This window comes from Cygnus olor, chromosome 18, assembly GCF_009769625.2.
Source record: "Cygnus olor isolate bCygOlo1 chromosome 18, bCygOlo1.pri.v2, whole genome shotgun sequence".
Classification (NCBI taxonomy): domain Eukaryota; kingdom Metazoa; phylum Chordata; class Aves; order Anseriformes; family Anatidae; genus Cygnus; species Cygnus olor.
Genome location: NC_049186.1, coordinates 9975162 through 9995288, shown reverse-complemented (window position 1 = coordinate 9995288; position 20127 = coordinate 9975162). Strand labels below are relative to the sequence as shown.

The 20127-nt window shown below is 40.5% G+C and overlaps 1 protein-coding gene across 7 annotated transcripts in view; it reads right to left on the bottom strand.

Annotated features, from left to right (window-relative positions):
- Positions 1–20127, bottom strand: part of CEP112 (centrosomal protein 112) — a 162975-nt gene that overhangs the window by 9884 nt on the left and 132964 nt on the right. For all 7 annotated transcript variants that reach the window (XR_005813688.1, XM_040530960.1, XM_040530953.1 and 4 more), the window contains one exon: positions 8557–8646. Coding sequence is in view for 6 of the 7 variants with exons in the window: in XM_040530960.1 (XP_040386894.1) it covers positions 8557–8646 (90 nt within the window). In the remaining variant the exon portion in view is untranslated. The remainder of the gene's footprint in view (positions 1–8556; positions 8647–20127) is intronic.

The window sequence follows — 20127 nt, the reverse complement described above, 5'->3', positions numbered from 1 at the left end:
GTCCTCATCCTCTCTTGTTTCAGCCAGTGGGAGCTTCTATTCTTACTGTGAAATGTATGTTGAAATATGGTTCTTACAGATTTAAAGAAATATTATGCAATTTGATACAACCGTTCTCAAGTTCTTAAGAAAAGTAATGAACGCCATAAATTGCACGAACACGGTGTGGCTGAGAACAGTAACTAAGCAAGATCAGCTGAGCAAGTTATTTTGTCAAGTGTGCACCATGTTGTTCTCCACGGAGAAAATACTGCTGGAGAACCTCGTCTGTTCTGACAGTTTCAATAAAACATAAATTGGTAGCATAGCTGTCCCCTTTGTTTTTCTGTCTTTAGCTAGTAAACCATTTGAGCATCCAAAATATTCTTGCCTTGGTGTTCACTAACCCGCAGGGACCGCCGGTTATGCCAAGCTGCTTGCTGCACACTGAGCTTTCTGCTCGGTTAGTTTCTTCCAACCTGCGTTCAAGAGGCCTTATTACTTCAGGGGTTCGTATTTTGATATCTTTCTGTTCTTAACCAAGATCTCCCACCTGGAAAATCCTCTGTTTGCAGTTAGGCAATGCGAGCCTATATAATTCATAACTGCAAAGGAAGGGAAGTCAGGCAAAACTTTTAAAAAAATGCAGTGGGCTGCATATGGCAAGAACAGCATTCTTGGGATTACGCGAGTTGGAGAGGAATAAAAGCTTTCACTGTCAACACCATGGAACAACCAGGAATGCTGTGGCTAGAAAATTCACGCTGTTCTCTCAACCTCCCCCTCTGAAGGGCTCCTCTATTGTTCCAGTTGGGATTTGGAGGATCCCTGACTTCTCCCCTCCTTCGAGATGACTCACTGCAGATGCCATCCCTGTCCCTGAGTGGTATTTCCTTCAGCTCTTGTCAGTGCCATCCTTTCATCGGCTGGAGAGGTCATAACTGTGCAACAAGTGGTCCTCCTCGTGTAAGAGCAGGAATAGAAAGCAGCCCCGGAAACGTGGGGCCAAATCTGAAGACACATGGTACTCATTTATGGCTCTGTCGATGGCAGAGAATTTTAAATAGGCTATCAAGATAATTAAGTCTGAAATAAAGCTATAAGCATCTTTGACACTGCCATGGGAATGTATTTCTGTATTTCAGCTTTACATTCCAGCATGTGTTACCTTCTACATAATCCTTTCCATCCTGGGGTGGTTCAGCAAGTCAAGGTTTCGGTATCTGATAGGAGAGGTGCTGAGTGCTCACTAATGACGGCAAGAGCTGACAAAGCTCAGCAGCATGCGGGATTAAGCTCAGTATTTTCACACTGTCTGTGTGAACACACAAATCTTTGTAGATAAGCTACTTCTACCATCACCATTTCCCCTCTTTCAAGAAGGAAAATTTAACCAGCATCTCGACTGGAAAGCAAGCTGCCGGATTTATGAAGCATCACAGCTGGTAAGTCTATAAACTTTGAGCACAGGTGAGCAGGGTAGTGCGGGAGAGAACTACGGCGGCACCTCCCCAACCTACTTCTGAAAGATGGCACTTGGTGCTGATCAAACTGCAAACAAAATAATACTTTAAAATTCAGATGATGTTAAAATCAGCACTAAGCTGGCCTTTCTTCAGTCCTTTTCAGTTCCATCCAAGCACCTCGTCACCTGTTAAAAATGAACAGGGTAATTCGCTAACTGACCACACATCACTGAGAGCCTGACCTGGAGATGCGAGGTCTGTGTTCTTTTCTGCTGTCATCCAGCTGGCTCCTCCATGCAGTGCCACTTCTCCTCTTTTAGTTCCCTGCATTAAATGCCACCATCACTGTCCTTTGTAGTTGTACTTAAAACTATCCCAGGCACACTTGTGATAGAACACAATTCCTTTAATTGATAATGTGCAAGCAAACCACAGATGCTCTAAAATGATGTGCTGCTCTTTTATAAGTAAGCTTTCTTTCTCATTCACTCCTATTTAAGACGAAGAGCTAGAAAACTGTCAAGTTAAAATACTCTCTAATTCCTGCATGCTGGCATATGCTTCTATTCTTCTTTGGTGAAAATATTTTTTCTCCTTTCAACTGTTTGTTCTCTACTTTCTGTGTTAGTCTCTTTCTCCAGCTGGCCACTTCATTCCAATAATTCATTCAGTCCTATGAAGTAGGCATACATTTGTGTTTTTTCCAGTCGTGTCTGATTACCAAAGCTAACATTTGATCGCTGACTTCCACACAATACATTATCATCATCTACCTCTTTTTCCTTTGACAGTCTCACAGTTGGTGAGAGCCTTCTCTCCTGCAGTTCCTGCCATATGGAGCTCCCGGTAACTTTCAACTCTATTGATTTCCAGTTCCTTTCAAATCCCACCTGAAAATTTGTTTTTCTGTGCTTGAATCTGAGCTGCTTCTTCCTTCTGCTGTTTTGTAACTTTATGCTATACAGCATGCCATATTCTGTTTAATTCTGCTTTCCTTTCATAGTAGGCTGTTAAAGAAAATGCTATACAAGACGCAAAATACGGCAAATGCAAAGTTCTGATTTATTGTAACCATCTCAGACTTAATTAAAGATTGGAGGGGCACTATTGTATCAAAGTGATTAATGAATATATCAGTGGAATTGTATGCATGGCAGGCATGAACCTACTACATGTAGTAGAATCAGGCTCCAAATAATGACAGTACTGATTTTATGGTACTGTAGTCAGCATTGCCATGCACCTACAGCTGCACCTATATCCATGAAAGGTCCTTCATGAAATATAACCAGGGTCAGCGTCATTCTTCCTGAACAGCCTCCGTCAGGAAGTGCCAAATAAGAAAGAAAATGTAAGAAATAGATGTCTTTGTCTGCATATGCCAAACAGACAGACCAGCTGCTCTCACTTATTTCAGATTCTTTGCTGCTTGTATGTGGCCCTCCAACAACTTCTTTTCCATGAAAATATTTTAAACTTTAAATTTGTCCACCGTAAGTAGACAGAAAAGAAATCTGCTGTCTGCAGATATTGAATCAGCAGATCTTCAGGTGCCAGCCTGCGGGGAGCTATGCCATTCGGGCTGCTCTTTTACATTTTTCACAAAACGTATACATTTCTTGAAATGCTTTATGAAAGGAAAAGAGCTGAAGTATGCAGTACCCTCCTGTTCGGGGTGCTGGCAGAGCAACAGATGAAACAGAAGGGAGAGAAGCAAACGGGCACAGAGGGAAGGACCCTCCCTCAGCACGCGGCGCTCTCCAAACACAGCCTCCCCGGTACGTGCTGGTCACATGCAGAAACCTCAGGAGCTGTTTGAACGTGACATTATTCGGTGTCAATCTTCTTGCAAGTCACAGTAGAAACTTCTTTTGGATGCTCACCTTGTTCCCCACTGCAGCACAGCCCGCTGAGCCCCGATGCCAGCGCAGGCTGCCCGAGGGGTTAACTGGCAGCTGCTCCGCAGCCAGCGCCAGGGCTCCTCGCTGCGAATCGCTTCTGTGGTTAAGATCGTTCAGATCTACACTGAGCTTCCCATTTCTGTGGGAGCACAAACGGGTCTCTGGGGGAAAATTCTGGAAGGATGTCAACGCCGTGGGTTGAAGCAACCAGAGCAAATGGCAGAATTTCATCACCACCTCCAGTGCGTGCTTACTGTTTGTTTCTCAGTTTCCAAAGGGCTCAGCAGCTCTGCAAAACAAATACTGTCTGAATCCTCTTCACCTGCAGATTGGCCACAAAGCAAAGATTTTATTTTAAATGCCCAACCTAGAACCACAGAATCATTTAGACAGGCAAGGACCTTTAAGATCATCAAGTCCAACTATCCACCTAAACTACAGCTTATTAACCTGGTTTTAGATGACTCCAGTGTGTTCTGAGAAAGACAACTCTTTGAGAAAGTCTGGAGATCCAAGGATCACGTTTTAATCATGAGAATTCAAGGCACAGGCCCTGGCGTTTGCAGTTATCTGAGGCACCTGAGCTGGAAGTCCTCATGCGACAGGGACGAGGCTGGTTTGGCAGCAGACTTCCTGCTGTAGCTCACCATGGCCAGATGGAGGAAATTCCTCTCCTTCCATGTCATTTTTCCAGCACATACATAAAGCTTTGGCAAAGTCGTGGGAGCAGCCATGGAACTGAAAAGGCAGGCCAGGACAATGGAAGAGAGGGCAAAGATTTCCTGTGAATTTTCTGTGCATTTAAAACTCTACGGTATCTTTGAAATAAAAAAATATGGAAAGATGGACAAAAAGCTCTCAACAGAAGGGACAATATTACTCAAGTCTTCCAGCCTTTGTTGCCTTAAGAATTATTTGGGGCGCATACCCTGGACATAGGCTTATCTTGCTCATCTCTGTCTTGCTGTTTCTTTACTCATAGCTCCTGAAATCTGCAGACAGTAGCACCATTCTCATCAAGGATAAGGTGTGGCAAATGTTAGAAGTTCCCTGTGCTACACAGCAGCTAAAATTTCAGAATGATGCATCACAGCATTCATCTGAGAACAAATATATTTAGTTGGCATGGAAACAGTAAGTTAGGCTGAATGTGGTAAATATCCAGCAGTCATAAAATATTGAGCAAGTCAGAATAATAAACATTAAAAATGAAAACTCGCTGAATGCTTTTGAATCATAGCTCTTTTACAATTATCACTCCTGTTGTCATCTGAACACAAGTGAAACCCACTTAACAAACTAAGCTGTTCCATTTTACTCCAAATACTTCTACAGCATCGTTATTCAGATAACTCTTTTCTCCCTCTTTAATAATCTACTTGAGAAAAAAGAAATTAAAGGGCGGGAAACCTATATTGGATTCCCCTTCCTTTGTCAGTAATATTCATGAATTGAACATAATTGATTTTCTGTCTTCAGAGAATCTCTCTCTTTAAGTCTCTAATTGTGACTTGGCAGTTTGGAGGACTATTCCTATGGCTCGAATACCTATCGTGATGTTACCTTGATTGTTCTTGAACACGACGAACTTTTCTTCCCCCTGTATCATCCCCTTATTAGAAATTTTGTGTCATACCCAATCCAGCCCTATAGCTACAAATATTAGACCGAGGAATGAAAAGAATAGACGTGCTCTTTCTGAAGAAAATCTTGCATCCTTTCATGCAATTATCTAAAGAAAGATTACTGGAGTTTCCTACTGTTCTGAGTTGTGTTGATTATCCTTACCAAAAGGAAATTGAAATTAAATGAGGTATTTTAAAGAAATCTAGGTAATAAAGCAAGAACAAGATCACCACCATGATTTTTTATACAGGCCCCAATTCAGCAAAATTCTTTGCACATGCTTAAACTCCCATACTCATTGAGGCACATGCTTAACCTCTTACTGATGCGTCATATTTAATTACACCTACACAGGATGTGAAATCTGCTGTATGAACAACTTGGATTTTTTAACTATGACTGACAACCGCATCGAGCTGTATAATTCACGGAAGAGAAACATTTTTAATAGAATGAAAGGCATTTCTGTCAGATATCTTGTCTTGCATTAGATCCGTGCACATATCAGAGGCAACCACGCAATACACTACAAGAACTATACTGCAAGTATGGTACAGGAACATAATCTAAACGGCATCAGTTTCCATATTTTACGTATCACTGAGATATAAGAAACTTCATCATTGGTTTGCAAGGAAAAGGTTTTGGTGCACCCAAATTTTCTAGGAACCTTTTTAGACTGCTTTAACTGTCTAGGGACTATATATCAAGAAACATATATATATAAAGCCCTATATTAAGGGTGAGTTACACTTTATTTACGGCTAGCTTGTCACTTGCCATGAATGCACTTACATACATCTCAAGAGGTCAGACATCTAATTTTTGGAAAACATCCAGCATTTCAACATGAAGACAGATGATATAGCCAATTCTGAGACTCAAGTCTAGAAATAATAGTACTGACCATGGGCACCATTGCCCTATATAGGCATGCTTAGCAGAGACAGGAGATCCTCTATTGAAAGGATGCAATGATTTAAGTTAGTCCAAATGGGAATAAAAAGTAAAAGTATTGGAAACAGTACAATGAATGAAAACCGCTTTTGACAAATGTATGTTCATTGGGACTGCAGCACGTCATTCGCATAATATTGCCATGCTGCAGCATGACAATCTGTCCCACTGGTGAAATGACACAGACAGACCATGATTGCTTCTACTCACACCGTAAGAAGATTGAAAAAGTAAACAGCAATAAACACAAGTTCATACAATAACACGAAATCCTGGAATGGAAAGGCTCCATAAAAACAAGAGCTCCTCAGAGCTGCAACGCCATGCTCTCCCCCAGACAGCTCACGGCTTGCCATCAGAGTCCTCCTAAGACGCTTCTCCCCTGCTATTTACGTGACAGTTTATGTCAGTGGGTTGACTCTGCCTCTCCGGATAATTATCATACGGAAAGGTTAACTCTGTGCAATCACCAGAGGGTTACTGGCACAAAAAGCTAAGCTCTGTGGGTCTGTCAGTCACTCCTGGAGCCTGAAGAGTTATAAGGACGCTGCACTGAGAAGAGACAAACATGGAGCACTGAGATACCACCCAACTAGCCATAACGAGAAACAGCTTTTTATTTTTAATTAAAAGCACAACAAAATGTTTTTTCATGTCTCATTCATTTGTTTGTTGTTGTTATAGAATCAAAACACAAGATTTTTCCTTTTAATGAAAAACATAAGCTGTTTAACCCTCTCTCCTCCTTATTTACAGACATGTAAAAGCTCAGAAGAGTGGCCTTTGTAACAGTGCCAGCGCAAATTTTGATGTTTTATGCAATCCTGACACAGGGAATATTTTGTAAAAGCAAGAGAGCAAGTTGTAAGTTACTGCCTTAAATATTTCAGCTCCCTAATCAGCTGAGGAGTCATCAGCTGCTGTTAAGGCTTGATGAACATGCTCACAGGTAGTCTGTCCTCAGCATAATGATGGGGAATACACCAGAGCTGTCACTTTTGCCTTTTTCTTCTGGACAGAAATGTGTAACTAGGGGATTAACCAGTCACAGAGGAGACACGCTAACAACTTGCAAAATGGGTGTCTGCCTAAAAAACCAAAGGCACCTAAGCAAGAACTGTCTCAACAGACGCAGCCTGTTCAGGAAGTCTCAGTGCAGGAGTGGCAGGGACAGCACTGCAGAGGAACTTGGATGGGAGCATCACCACAAATCCCCCAACATGGTACTGCTTTGCAGAAACAGCTCTGAGCTGGGTGATGCAGCAGTGTCATTTAAGTAACATTTCTGATCCATTTATACTGAGAACTGTTCCCTCCCAGCAGAGCTGGTCCTTCATTTAATCCACCCGGGCAGGATATTCCTGCAGGTGGGTTTGGACATGGAAATCTCCTATGAGAAGACCTCTGAGGCAGAAAGGATAGTCCACGCTGCCAATCCGCGTGTTTTTACCTTTTTCCTTGGTATTTCATCAGTCATTTTTTGTTTCTCCTCCTAGATACCCTCGCAGAAAGGGTCAGAAAAAATGCCAAACAGCAATACCAAAGATTAAAGAAAAAAATAACAAAAATAAGGCATTTGCTAGAGTACCATCACTTCACAGCGTTCAGGCCAATGTTGTTTCCCCGGAGGGACAACCTTGCACCAAATAGCTAATTTCCCTTCTTTTCTGGGAGGCTGAAGCTGAAATGCAATGCTTGCAGGCCGGCCACCGATTACACTGAATTCCCCATTGCAGCTAGGGGTGAATGTGGCCCAGCATCTACGTCTGTGAGGCAGAAGTGGAGAGAGAGAAGCAAAGCTTATCACTGGTTTTCCTAAGCACAAGTACCTGAGGGTAAACATGGGGGGCGAACGAGGGCTCCTATCCGCAAGCAGGCTAATGACAACTGGGGGGAAATATTTGCAATTCATCATGATTACTTTTACAACCACCCCAAGTTACTCCACAGTTATGCATACTGTTTGTGCACCACCAAATAAAGTTCTGAAATGCTGCAAAACCTCATTTGTATTGGAGATCTGTAAATCTGTATGCGATTCAGATATCCACAACCTCGACATTTTCCTGAATGCATCAATTTAATTCGGTTTAAAGGCAGATCATTGGCTTTCTGTTTCAATACCACTCTGTAAATTACATGCACTCTTTTGCTTGAAGCACACTAAATCTCTGATTTCACTGAAAGTGTCCACATTAATTTTAGCAGTATTAATCATATGGAAGTGTTTACAGACAACATGCTAGGACAATGAATGCATAAGATCAGCAATAAAGATTATTTTTTTATCTCAGTTATTGTCCAATTATAATTCTCTTAATACAAGCCATTAACAAACAGGTTAGAATAGTCCCAGGAACCTATGGTAAAACAGTGCAGTCACTGGAAAATAAATGCATCATTTAACAGCTAGAATAGTTGAAATACCAACTTGAAACAGAGAGCAAGAGATAAGTATTTGCCCGTAGGGCTCAGACGGTTTAATTCTCTTTTATTAACAAAAACAGAAAAGAAAGCTAGCTGAAAATTTTGCAGGAAAAGATGTGCTTTTGCTTTGAAGCAAGGTATTATTTTTAACCATCGAACCCCCTTGCCCAAGGGGAGAGGACTGGGGAGAGCAGCCCTACCTGCATGTGGGCCTGCAGCTCCTTGTGTTGCAGCTTCTTCTCTGCGGCGCGCGCCTGGCTGCGGTAACTTTCCGCTTCGTCCTGCAAGGCCTGAAACAACACCAAGGGGTGCAAAGCACACGTGAGAAATGTGGAATGACACAAAACCTCACAGGCAACACGGCGCAACGATCAGTTGCGGGATCTCTGTCAGATTTTGGTTAGTGTCTCATTTGTGCAACCTGCGCTTCCCGGGAAGGCTTTTGCAGTGTACCAAAAACTCTTCCTCAAAGGCAGAAGAAGAGCCCTCTGGAAATCCCTGTCTGGAATTTCAGTGAAATCGCCTTCCATGCTACTGCAGTGGGAAAATCGCTGAGCCGAGGGGCTCCCCTCCTGCCCTGCAGTGGAGTCGAGCATGTGAGCAACAAACGCAGCATAAATGGCAATAAATAAAGGGAATATTATGATCGTGTCACTTTACCACAACCATCCAGTCTCTCTTTAGTTCAGAAATAATCACTTCTAAACCGAGCTCGTAAAATACATTGACAAATTTATTTTGTCATTATTGTTCTTCTTATATATTTATTTTTATTATGGCAGCCCCTGAGAGCCTTGATCTTTTTGTTATGTGCTTCACAAAAGAAAAGTCATGCCCCAAGGAACTGATAGTCTGTGTTATTTCTAACAGATACACACCAAACAAACAATACAAAGTTTCAAAGATTTTTTTTTAAAGTTTCCTAGCCATTGTTGGATGTTTGAATACACACTTAACGTTTACTTACACACTTACTAAAAGCTTAGTTATGTTGTCAGCCTGAATAAAGGCATTGTTAACTGCAAGTGCTGACTTGAAGCAAAGTGCACAATGTGGATGTTAGATTGACATCAGCACAGAGGCGGCTGTGGCAGCAGAAAGGGAATATTTTGAGCTATCTTTTGTATGCCAGGAAATCAGGGCACAGCTACCCATCGGCTGAAAAGCGTGGAGCAGGGTGAGGACCGGCTCTGAGCAGGGACCTGCCCTGGGGATACGCTACCAGATCCACTGAGGTGCCTCCGGGGTGGCTGTTTTAAAAGCAGAGCTGCTCGGAGAACTTGTGCAGGGTGTGTTGCAAAGGAGGGACGAAGAGTCCCTGGAGTCCTGGTGCCTCTTGCAGGACACGTGGCGTGGTTCTTGTTCTCATGCTTCCTTCCTCATTCTCGTTCGCTTCCTCAAAGCAGAATGCCCGTTCGTAAATCAGGATCATTAAAAGTACACCAGTACGAAGATTTAACAGAAAAAAACCCTTGCTCCTTCCACAGCACTGAAATACTGTGCTCTCAAATTATTTACGGGATAAAATTGCTATGGAGATAAGATAAGAGGACTGCTTATGATAGATCTTGCACATTGTTTTGAAGTGATGCCAGGCATTAACTTTAAAGTCTTATAGCTATAAGACTATAACATGTTCGAATGCCAAAAAATTTAACCAGACCCAAGCATGAACTTCAAATCTGCCCAGGGACTTTTATGCTATCATCACTTCTGAGAAATGTTAAAATCCAGTCTTGAATATATGACTGATCTTCAACACTCAACAAGTTTTGCAGTACCATTCATTTGCATGAATATAATTAAACATGTGTGAATTGGAGGCTTTTATTTTGTACATTTAATATCGTAACTTAAAATACAAACAAGCCTACCTTGTTTTAAAACTTAAAATGATCAGGTTGTGCAATGTGGAAATGTAACACACAAAGAGCAGGGCACTTGGTGTATTGGAAAGATCACTAAGGACCAAAGTAATTTGACAAAATCTTCCTGTAACACCCAAGTGTCCAGGCATGACCAGTACAGGCCAGCTCTGAGGAGCATTCACAGAGCACACCTGGGTAAACTACAAAGTCAGATCTGCCTTCTGCTGCTTCCACGTGATCGGGTTATAAAATCCAAACAACTTGGCACGGTGAAAAATAAGGATTCCCTCCAAGCACTCAGGAGCAAGTTTGACTCTCTCACACAACTTTGAAGATGACCAAGGCGTAGCGTATATACACATCCACTTCTGAGTGTATATGCATGCATTTGTCTCAGAGAACAGGTATCTATCACACTCCCTCACAGAAATCCACAGGTACTGAATACAAAATGGATGGATTATTTTTACTTTCCTACAGCAGACAAACATACTTTGCAGAGCATAAATTGAGAGGTTCCCCTATATCTGAGGGTTTGTGATACATCTTCAAGTAATTTCATTTGGGAAATTCAGATGACACATAGTCTTTGTTAGGTCCACCTAGTCTAGGCAGTATTTGTCAGCATGGAGCATACATATTCCATTTCACTCAGAGAGCAATGTCTTAAACAAGTACAATTTAAAAATTTGTTTTTTTTTTTTGTTTTTTTTTTAGCTATTGCATACAAGTATAACAAACTACGAAGTCTTATAATTATCTATTCATCAGTTGTTGAAACCAATATACTGTGTGAGTTTACAAACTTTTCCAATCACAACTAGCTGTTGGCACCTTTTGTATTGGGGCTGCAGAAAAGACTAAGGCCTCCAATCAATCACAGATGCTTTAACTTTACCATTTTTTGACTATTGATAGTGAACCTAAATGTGTTGCACACGGGCTCTCCTGCCAGTCACTTTGTAGTTTTGTTTATAAAGGCTGCCCTAGGAGTAATTCAGAGTGTTCATTTGGATATTTCAGCCTTCGACTCTGCACCAGGACAACCCAGTAAAACCAAAAGATCAGTACTTGATCAAAGCCATGTGAAAAAAAAAAAAAAAAGTAACATCAAAATCTCATGGTTGCTGTAGATTCCTGCATGTGATTATCTCTGAAAATAGTAATTAGAAGCAAGCAAGATTGTTGTCCATGATTTTAATTTTCTAGGAGGAATCATGATGGCTGTCATGAATAATGCACCCTTTCGAAGATCACATTGAAAAATGTCTCTATTGTCAAAAAAGCTTAACATGCAGTGGTCAGAGGCTGAATGCTGATAGCGATTCCTGAAGCCACCCAGCTCTACCAAATCTTTCCTGTGTCTGACAGATAAGTTTTCACCATGTAGAAAGCTCTTAAAAACAGCAGATGACTTATCCCAGGTACACCAGAGAACATCTCTTTTGTAAAATTAAACAGTTTGGTTTGGTTTAGAAATGCAGTTTTTATTCCACAGCTTCAAAGTGTCAGCTTTTGCCCAAAGAATAACAGTGCTTATGGTTAATAGATACTGAGATGAAGAAAAGACATAGAAAAAAGTAAAAAAAAATTGGCCAATTTTTGAGTGTCAGAGGCTTTTTTTCCCCTGAATGGAAAACAAAGCCTAACTTAATAAGTTCAGTTTTTCCAGGTACAAAATTAATCCCCTTCTCTCATCTTTGCTAAGTTGGCTTACATCACTGTTATAAAGACAGTATTTTTTTTTCAGTTAAACCCGCTTTCAAATGCCATGTAAACATGTTTGCTGTTGAAAGTCTACACCATACCTGACCTTGGAAGTGCTTTGTGTTGGCCTGAGAACAAAGAAATGAAATGTTTTGCTTTCCAGCCCAGATATCCTACGCTTTGAAAAGCACTTAAAAATGTAAATGAGATAATAAGCTCTACTGCAACAATGTGGGTGAATTACAGCTGTATAAAAGGAACATTCATTTGATTTATTTCTAAAAATGGAAAGGATCCTAAAATAAATGTATAATGTAAATGTTTTGGTCACATATGACATTGGGAGACATGAGAGGGATGGAAGAAAAATGTAATGGTTTTGAGAGTATGCCACTGAAATATTGCTGTCATATTTTGGGACCTCAAGTGGAGCCGGTGGATGAGTCCAGTATTGTCACTGTGATAGATGACATGTTTGGTTACCGGCTGATCTGAAAGGAGAAATGAACAGCTGAGCTTCATTTCCAGCGAGGCACTGTTTTCCTATTATTCTATTGTGGCTTGATTATCATCAGTAAAATGGTTAATTAAATTTTATTTCAAACTCAACTTTGCTCATGGTAACTGAGAGCACTTGGGAGACAAGAGAGAGGCACATGTGGAATTAGTGCTGAGCTTGGCCTGTGCAGCTCGCAGAGATGATGATGCATGAGACCAGAGGAATTCAGCCTGGCTTCTGGATGCCAGGCTGAGGCTGCAAAGGATTTCTTAAAAAAACAAACAAAGAAACAAACAAACACAAAAAACCCTAAACTTGTAAAGTGTATAGTCTTGACAGGGAGCCACAGAGAAATAAAAAGGTATGATGCCAGCATTACAAAATCCCCTTTCATGGCAGGAATACGTTTTTGGCATTAGTTACAAGGCTTAATCTAAATCAACTAAAAGCGGGTAAGAGAAAGATTTCTACAAATCACATGAACAAGTATGAAATGGGAATATATGAAGGATTTAGTCCTTAACACATGAAAACTGATTTGATTATCCTTTAATCATAGGATATTTCAAAAGAGAAGTGCTGGATTCACTGAAAAAAAAATCAGTTCTGGAAGAATTACATAAACAGAAATCATAATTACTTTGAATTGCTCAGTATTAATCGTTACTGTGGTGATGCCATATTTACAAAAGGTGCAAGATTTCTTCTTCTTTGACCTAAAATAATGTCATATTTTTGGTGGGCTCCTGAGTGTAGACAGGGCGTGATTCCTGCTCCCATCATACCAACAGCAGGTCTGGGATCACAATGAACCTGGTAGATGTCTCTCTTTGGTACTGAGGGTTGAATAAATAAGAGGTATTTACATGGAAAGGAAAATCTTCTAAAAATGTTAAAAAAAAAACCACGTATTTTTATTTTGAAACTAAAAGTGTCTGCAGAAAAGTCATAGAGCGTCATGCTCAGATTATGCCAGGTACTAGCCCAGTCTTTTCTTGATAGACTTATATATAAATCTTGTTGGCTATAACAGCACCTCTGCACACACAGATGTGCATCTGTATCAAGAAGAGACTTCAATATTTATGACCAGTGCAAAGTTAATACTACTGCTAAAGGTAGTAATAGTTAGCACTTTTCATCTTCAAAGAATTTTTCAAACATTACCAAATTAATATAATTAGTTAATGAAAGATGCAGTAATAAAAGCTACCATAATTACCTACTGTAGTTTTAATTATCTCCTTACTAATGTGCACAGAAGAAGGCTTCCACTTTACATCCTCAAAACATGTGCCAACAATAATTTTGAATGCAGGCCCCTCTTTAAGTGTCTTCTAAATTCAAATTACATCCATTGATGTGTTTTCTCTCCCTGTTCATGAGAAGAAAACCTAGCTCTGCAAGCCTAAAGTAAATCCATGTGAATGTTAACAAAAATTAAAGCAAATTTTGTTTCAGAAATATATATGGAGATGCTTTACAATTATGTTATAGAAATGCCTGATCTTGAGTACCTTTATCTCTCCATGCAGCTGTAAGTATGAGCTGTCTGGGCAAAAACTTCTTTATACTAGGTGGTCTCACAATTTACGGTGTCAAACACAACTCTTATTTAAAGAAAGCAGGCCAAGTATCCCATCAGAATTAATCTCAGGTATTTATTTTCTACCTAACGTTCTATACTCACATATGTTTTTAAAGCAATCATTATTTCCTTTAAAGTATTTTATGGAGATCAGCAAACGTGTTTGGGTTTATTCCTATTAAAGACAGAGAGTGAAAAATATTTATGAAGATCACCAATGTAGGTCCACCAGTAAGAGCAAAAAAAGTGTATTTTTAAGATGCAAAATACTGATGTTTGGGCCAAATTGTGGATGCATCATCATAGGGTTTTGTTTTTCAGTAGAGCTTTGTCCACTGACACTGCTCTCCTCGGACACGCTTGTTCTCTGTGCTGCATTCCAGCACACGACTGCCTGAAAACCTCTGTACTTAACTTCTCCCTTGTTTTTGGTGGAAAGCAAAGGAAATCTTATGGTTTTAACCTAATACATATGTTTGCTGTTCACATATGGAAAAATTCCTTTCTGGTGGGAACTTTTTCGCTGTTGCTGCAACACACTATATATCCAAAAAGTCTCCTTTGATGTTGAACTATTGCTCCACTACTCATTATGCTACTGATTCAATATGAAAGGCAAAAATTCTGTGGCTTTTGTTAAAACAATAGCTTTGTTTTTGCAAACAAAGTTTTCCACAACCTATATGCAGGGGCCAACACTGCTGCAACAGAAAACTAAAATTTATTATTTTATACCGAAAATAGTTATGACATTTAAGAACTCAAGCTATTCTTTCATCCTATAGGTAACACTACAATTACTATTATGACTGGACAGAAAATTTATGCTTTATTGCTCCCCATGAATAGAAATTAAAACACCGTGAGCAATATGTAAAACTTCTTGAACACATTCCTTTCCGTGACCTTCTAGCCTTTTGCCATCAGTTCAACTTCATTACCTGGGTGAAGCTGTTAATAAGTGCGTATGGGTGAGGGAGGGAGAAGTCCTGCAAAGGCCGATTTGTCCCTGTCCTACACAATGACAGAACTGTAGATCTGGAATCCTCATGCCTAATGTATAAAGTCAGCTACTAAGTGCTATTTCATGAATAGTGAACGTGAATTACAACATGGGATGAAAATGCAAATGGTAGCACCTTTTAAAAAGTGTCCCTAAAACAGCTGGTTGCCCATTGTCTACTGTCACTATAAGGAAAAAAAAAAGTTTCTTTGGCCAGGAATCAGATAAAAGGGGCAATTTCCAAAGGCACAGATGCCCACTCCTACTTGGAATAACGTGAACTCCCATATACTGAGATTTGGAAATCTGGCCCGCTTTACCGACATTGCAAAATGGGAGTGGAGATCTTGGAAACTGAGCCCTCACTGTCGGTTTTGCCCATTTAAGCACACACATTAAGCCGTTCCTTACTGAGCTAGTCGCTCTTGCTTCTAAAATTTGCCAGTAGGAGATGCCGTTGTGAAGTACAAGAACCTCTTCCCTTCAGGGAGCGTGGGAAGAAAGAAAGGGGTTCAGGACGGAAGAGAATAATTTGGCTCGAGGACCAAAATTAAGTCTCTCCAGTAGCAGTGAAAAAGTTTGCAAGTAGGTCACTTAACCTACACAAGAAGCACATATCCAAACATTTTTCCAATGTGGTAGGGTCTAATGCTACACACTATTAGAATTGTTCATGATTTATAGGCAGGAGATTGATTGCCAGTATATTTTGTGTTTTGGCCCTTGAGTAGATCATTAGCACGAGTTCCTGAGCAGTCCCTTAATGACTTCACACCAGACTTCATCTAGACCAGGGTCTTTTGGAGATTCCCAAAGTGCTGTTAGTTTTGTCAACATGCAGCCTCTTTCCTGCTCTGTTCCTTTAAGACACCATTGTGTTTTTGGCATTTTCTCTACATATCTAGTTTTGGTGATCAAAGTTTTTGGACCATTCTTTCTGCCGAGTCTTTAGCTATATACCCCTAAAACACACTGACGCCACCAGTGGAGCTATTCATGAGCTTAAAACCAGGCAAGGGCCCAAGCATTTTGCTGAGTCCGGACTTCACCACATTCCACTATAAACTGAATTCATTTGATATGCAAAGGGTGTCATGCACAGAGCAGTCCTGCAAAGACAGCAATTCAAAGAAAAGAGCCGGATAAACTGTAATGTTCGGCATTCAGTTCCAAGAGAGCCAAGGAAAGAAGCATTTTCACTCTGTTTTTAGTGGCACAGGTGACAGGACGGGGGGAGGCGAGGTTCAAAGAGCAGCAATAAACTTGCTTTCATCTGGCTTTCTCAATGAACCACAAAACCCAACAAGCAGTTGCCATGTGCAAGCATTGTTTGGTCTATTACCGGAAAGTTTTCAGGTTGTCGCAGTGAGGTCATTCTGAAACCCTGTCAGCTGGGGAGATTTACTGTAAGATTTACCTGGAGTATCTTGTTTGGTTTTTCCTTTTCTGCCGCCGACACTCGTCTCATGGCCAAGAGCACCTGCGTGCACTCCGGCTGCCACGAGGAGAGCGGCTGAACTTTTTCCCCCTTTCACTCTTGGAGGTGCAGACAGAAACACCGACAGTTCGCGTATACCAGATAAAACAAATCTTTTAAACCCAAAGATACCATGACATCTTAAGCACACACTTATGAAGGAAAAGTTCAAAACTCCATTTTAAACCACTTATGAGGGGATTTACCAAGATTCTGCCTAATGTTCAGCTGACGCATTGTCAAAAACATTTATCATGAACCTTTTGAAGTTTCATAGCTCCCCCCTAGTTATTAAAAAGGGAACTGCAGAGTTTGTTATCAGCCTCGGAGCACACAGAAAATACCTCAGGTATTTTTTAAGTCAACCTATCAGTCTGATTTTGAGACTATTATACGAAATAAAACATCCCCAATCAGGTTACTGCCTGACATGCTGAATGACAACGTCGAACAGAGATACCTGCTGCACCTAATTGAGCCACGAGACGATCTTCGTTTTCTAATTTGCTTTTTATTAAAAACTTAGCAGTCAAAGGAAATGGTGAGGAGTCTGCCACTCCGAGAGCAGGTTTCCTGTGAAGACCTGACATCTCAGCTTCAACATTTTCAGACTACTTCTTGAATTTTTGATGCTATGTCAAAAGAACATCTAAAATGTTGCATCAGTGGAGATGCTATGCTAGTGAAAAATTGCTATTGTGCATACAAATTAACAAGTAAAACATCTGGGTTTGCTGCTTGCTGTATTCCTACTAACAGCTCTGCAAAAACAAACACCAGGGGATCTAGCAGTTTCCTGAACATCTGACTCATGATAAAGCATATTTATCAATCGCTTGCTGAATAAGGCAATCTTCTCGCTGCCGGGGGCTTCATTCCCAACCCGGTTTATCACCAAACTGCCACTTTAAGTGAGTGTCCTGAAACTTTACACCTGGAGACCCGATCAGGGTTTCAGCAGCCCCCCGGTGCTCTACGAATGTCTCCTTGAAATGCATTCCTTGTCACAGATGCATGAAGAGCTGGTAATATAAACATTTCGAGCAGGCTTTACAAATCATCTTATTTTGCTACGCTCTTTTTTAAAAGTAAATATGAAAGGCTGAGATATTTCTAATCAATAGGCTAATCTGATTCCCAGTAAGAACAAAAGAAAACTATTTATTTTGTGCAATGAACTAGCAGGCTGCCCAATACTGCTGGAATTCTCCCCATTACAGAAAATAACACACTCCCTTACATACATGCACACACACACACACAAAAGAGAGCTAATAATGTCTTTATACCTTTCAAAGTAACCTTAATCGAAAATATTAGCTCACAAGGCAAACCACTACTTTTTGAACTGAACAAGAGCTAGCTTGACTCACCAGCGCCTGCACATTCAATACATGTAAGATGTGAGAGGCAACAAAGTAATATCTTCTAAAATGATGTCTCTGAGCCAAAAACGGGATGATTTTTGACAGAGGAGGATGTACGCTTGGAAACTTAGAAATTCTTTCATTCAAAGTTTTGAAAAAAAAAAAGACCTCCAACCCAATTACGTTTGCAACAAGACGTGATAGTGCAATTGCTCCTATTTAAATGTATATGCAAAAACTGAGAATTTTTGAAGCTTGTTTTTTTTTTTAATCGTGTTGAGATGAAGCTCATTTACTTAAAAAGAAAAAAATGAAAAAGAACATCCTCTGCAGCTGGTCAAACAGATTACGAAACTCTAATCTCACTAGCCTGAGGAAAACAAAAACTGTTTTTCAAGTATTTATTTTACAGAGCACTGACTTTATACTTTTTAAAAGATGCATTAATAGAAGTGATCAGAACATCCCAGAATGTTTCTGATCTAGTTTAATCACATGACGTTATGACAGAGATGCTTGCTGTCCTAATGCCAGTGATTTTAAACATTTCTAAAATCCTTTACATTCATATTTTTTCAAAAAATTAGACATGGCTTAAGATCTATCCCAGCTTCTTTAGAAGTTTTTCCTCCCATTTTAGAGCTCCAGAATACTCATACAAAATATTTTAGATAGGGGGACAGACACATGCACACATAGCGAAGAACAATGTAAGGCTCCCCAACCTATTTAAGTGTTTCTGGTACCTTTTTATTCAAAGCATTTTACTCCCTCTCCTACATAACTCCTTTCTGGGAGCACCCACCACTGTATTTTTTAGCTCTAATCCTTTTCTGCTGAACTGGAATCATCAATAAAAAATTAAGAATTTGGGTAGTTTAAATTTATTGGCCATGCTTTCCTTAAAAGCAATGGCTTACAACAGATATTTGGCTTATATAAAAACGTGCAGAACGCATACTGGATGGTACATATTGGAGGGATTTTGCCTGCAGATTCCCAGCAGGGCTGTGCCCCCTCCGAGCTGGCTCTGGTCAGCTCAGACGGAAGGGACGCCTGGGCGGAGAGCACTGCTGCACACTGCAGGAGGCAACTGCCTGGCTGGTTGTACAGCAAGCCCATGCACTTGATTTTTTCACGCTGATAATTTCACCAACATAGATCAAATTAGGCACAATTTATATGAAGGTGAACTAGGAAGAGGACGAGAGGGGAAAAAGACTTGCCAAAGCTATTTGTGCCCAAGACACATTTTTTTGTGGAATGTCGAGAGCACTCGTCACACTAATGACAAGGCAGATCTGACTTCAATGGAGTTTTGACGTAGTTTTTTTCTCGGTTAAGTCTTACTGACCCAGTTTTGAGCTGAATGATGGCTGAAAGACGGTGCTAATTCAGTTAGCTGACCTTTTTGTAGTGGCAGAAAAGTCACGTGTGGAAGGGAGGGGACTTGGGTGCCACCCAGCAGAAGTTTTTCTTACTTGTGACCCTAACCAGCATCCCCAGATATCCCCCTGCCTTCCTTTCCAAGAAACTTCACAGGACCGTGACAAGGCAGTTAAAATACTCTTGATGGTTCAATCTCTCACCTCTCAATAAGAGAGTAAGTAGATTTAGTATCAGTGCCACTGACAGGCAGAAACGTGGCTTGCATTACATTGCTGATGGGCTGAAGATTGTACAGGCTACTTGGTGCCCTGGTGCCTGGTTGAAACATGATTTACAAGGAAAACAAAGATGAAAGGATAAAGGATGAAAGGATCAAGAAAGCCCAAAGGCTTCTGTCAGAAGTGGTACCTTTCCACTTTACTCCCTTGCTTTCTACAGGTGTTTCTGGATTCTCCATCAGCCTTTATTTCTCACGTGGCCTAAAGCAGATTTGAATTCATTACGACAATTTTTAATTCTAGGCAACTTTCATACATTTAAGCCCAAGCTCCTCTCGCTTTGTTGATACTATTAGGTGTTTTCCACATTAGAGATGAATTTATGAAAAACACATCACTAAAATATAAAAACAACCTGACCTGTAACTATGGAAGTAGAGGAAAATGTTGAGCCACTGCAGTGCCTGTACCTTCAACTCTATTTATGTCTTGTTCTCACCATCTCAAAATGATATACCAAACCCAGAAACCATAAATAAGGAACACTTTGCCTCAGATCATCATGGGCACTATGGGGACAAGGGACACAGCGACCGCCCATACCCCCAGAACAGAAATCCAGCCAAGACTAAGTGAGACATCACCTCTGGCTCAG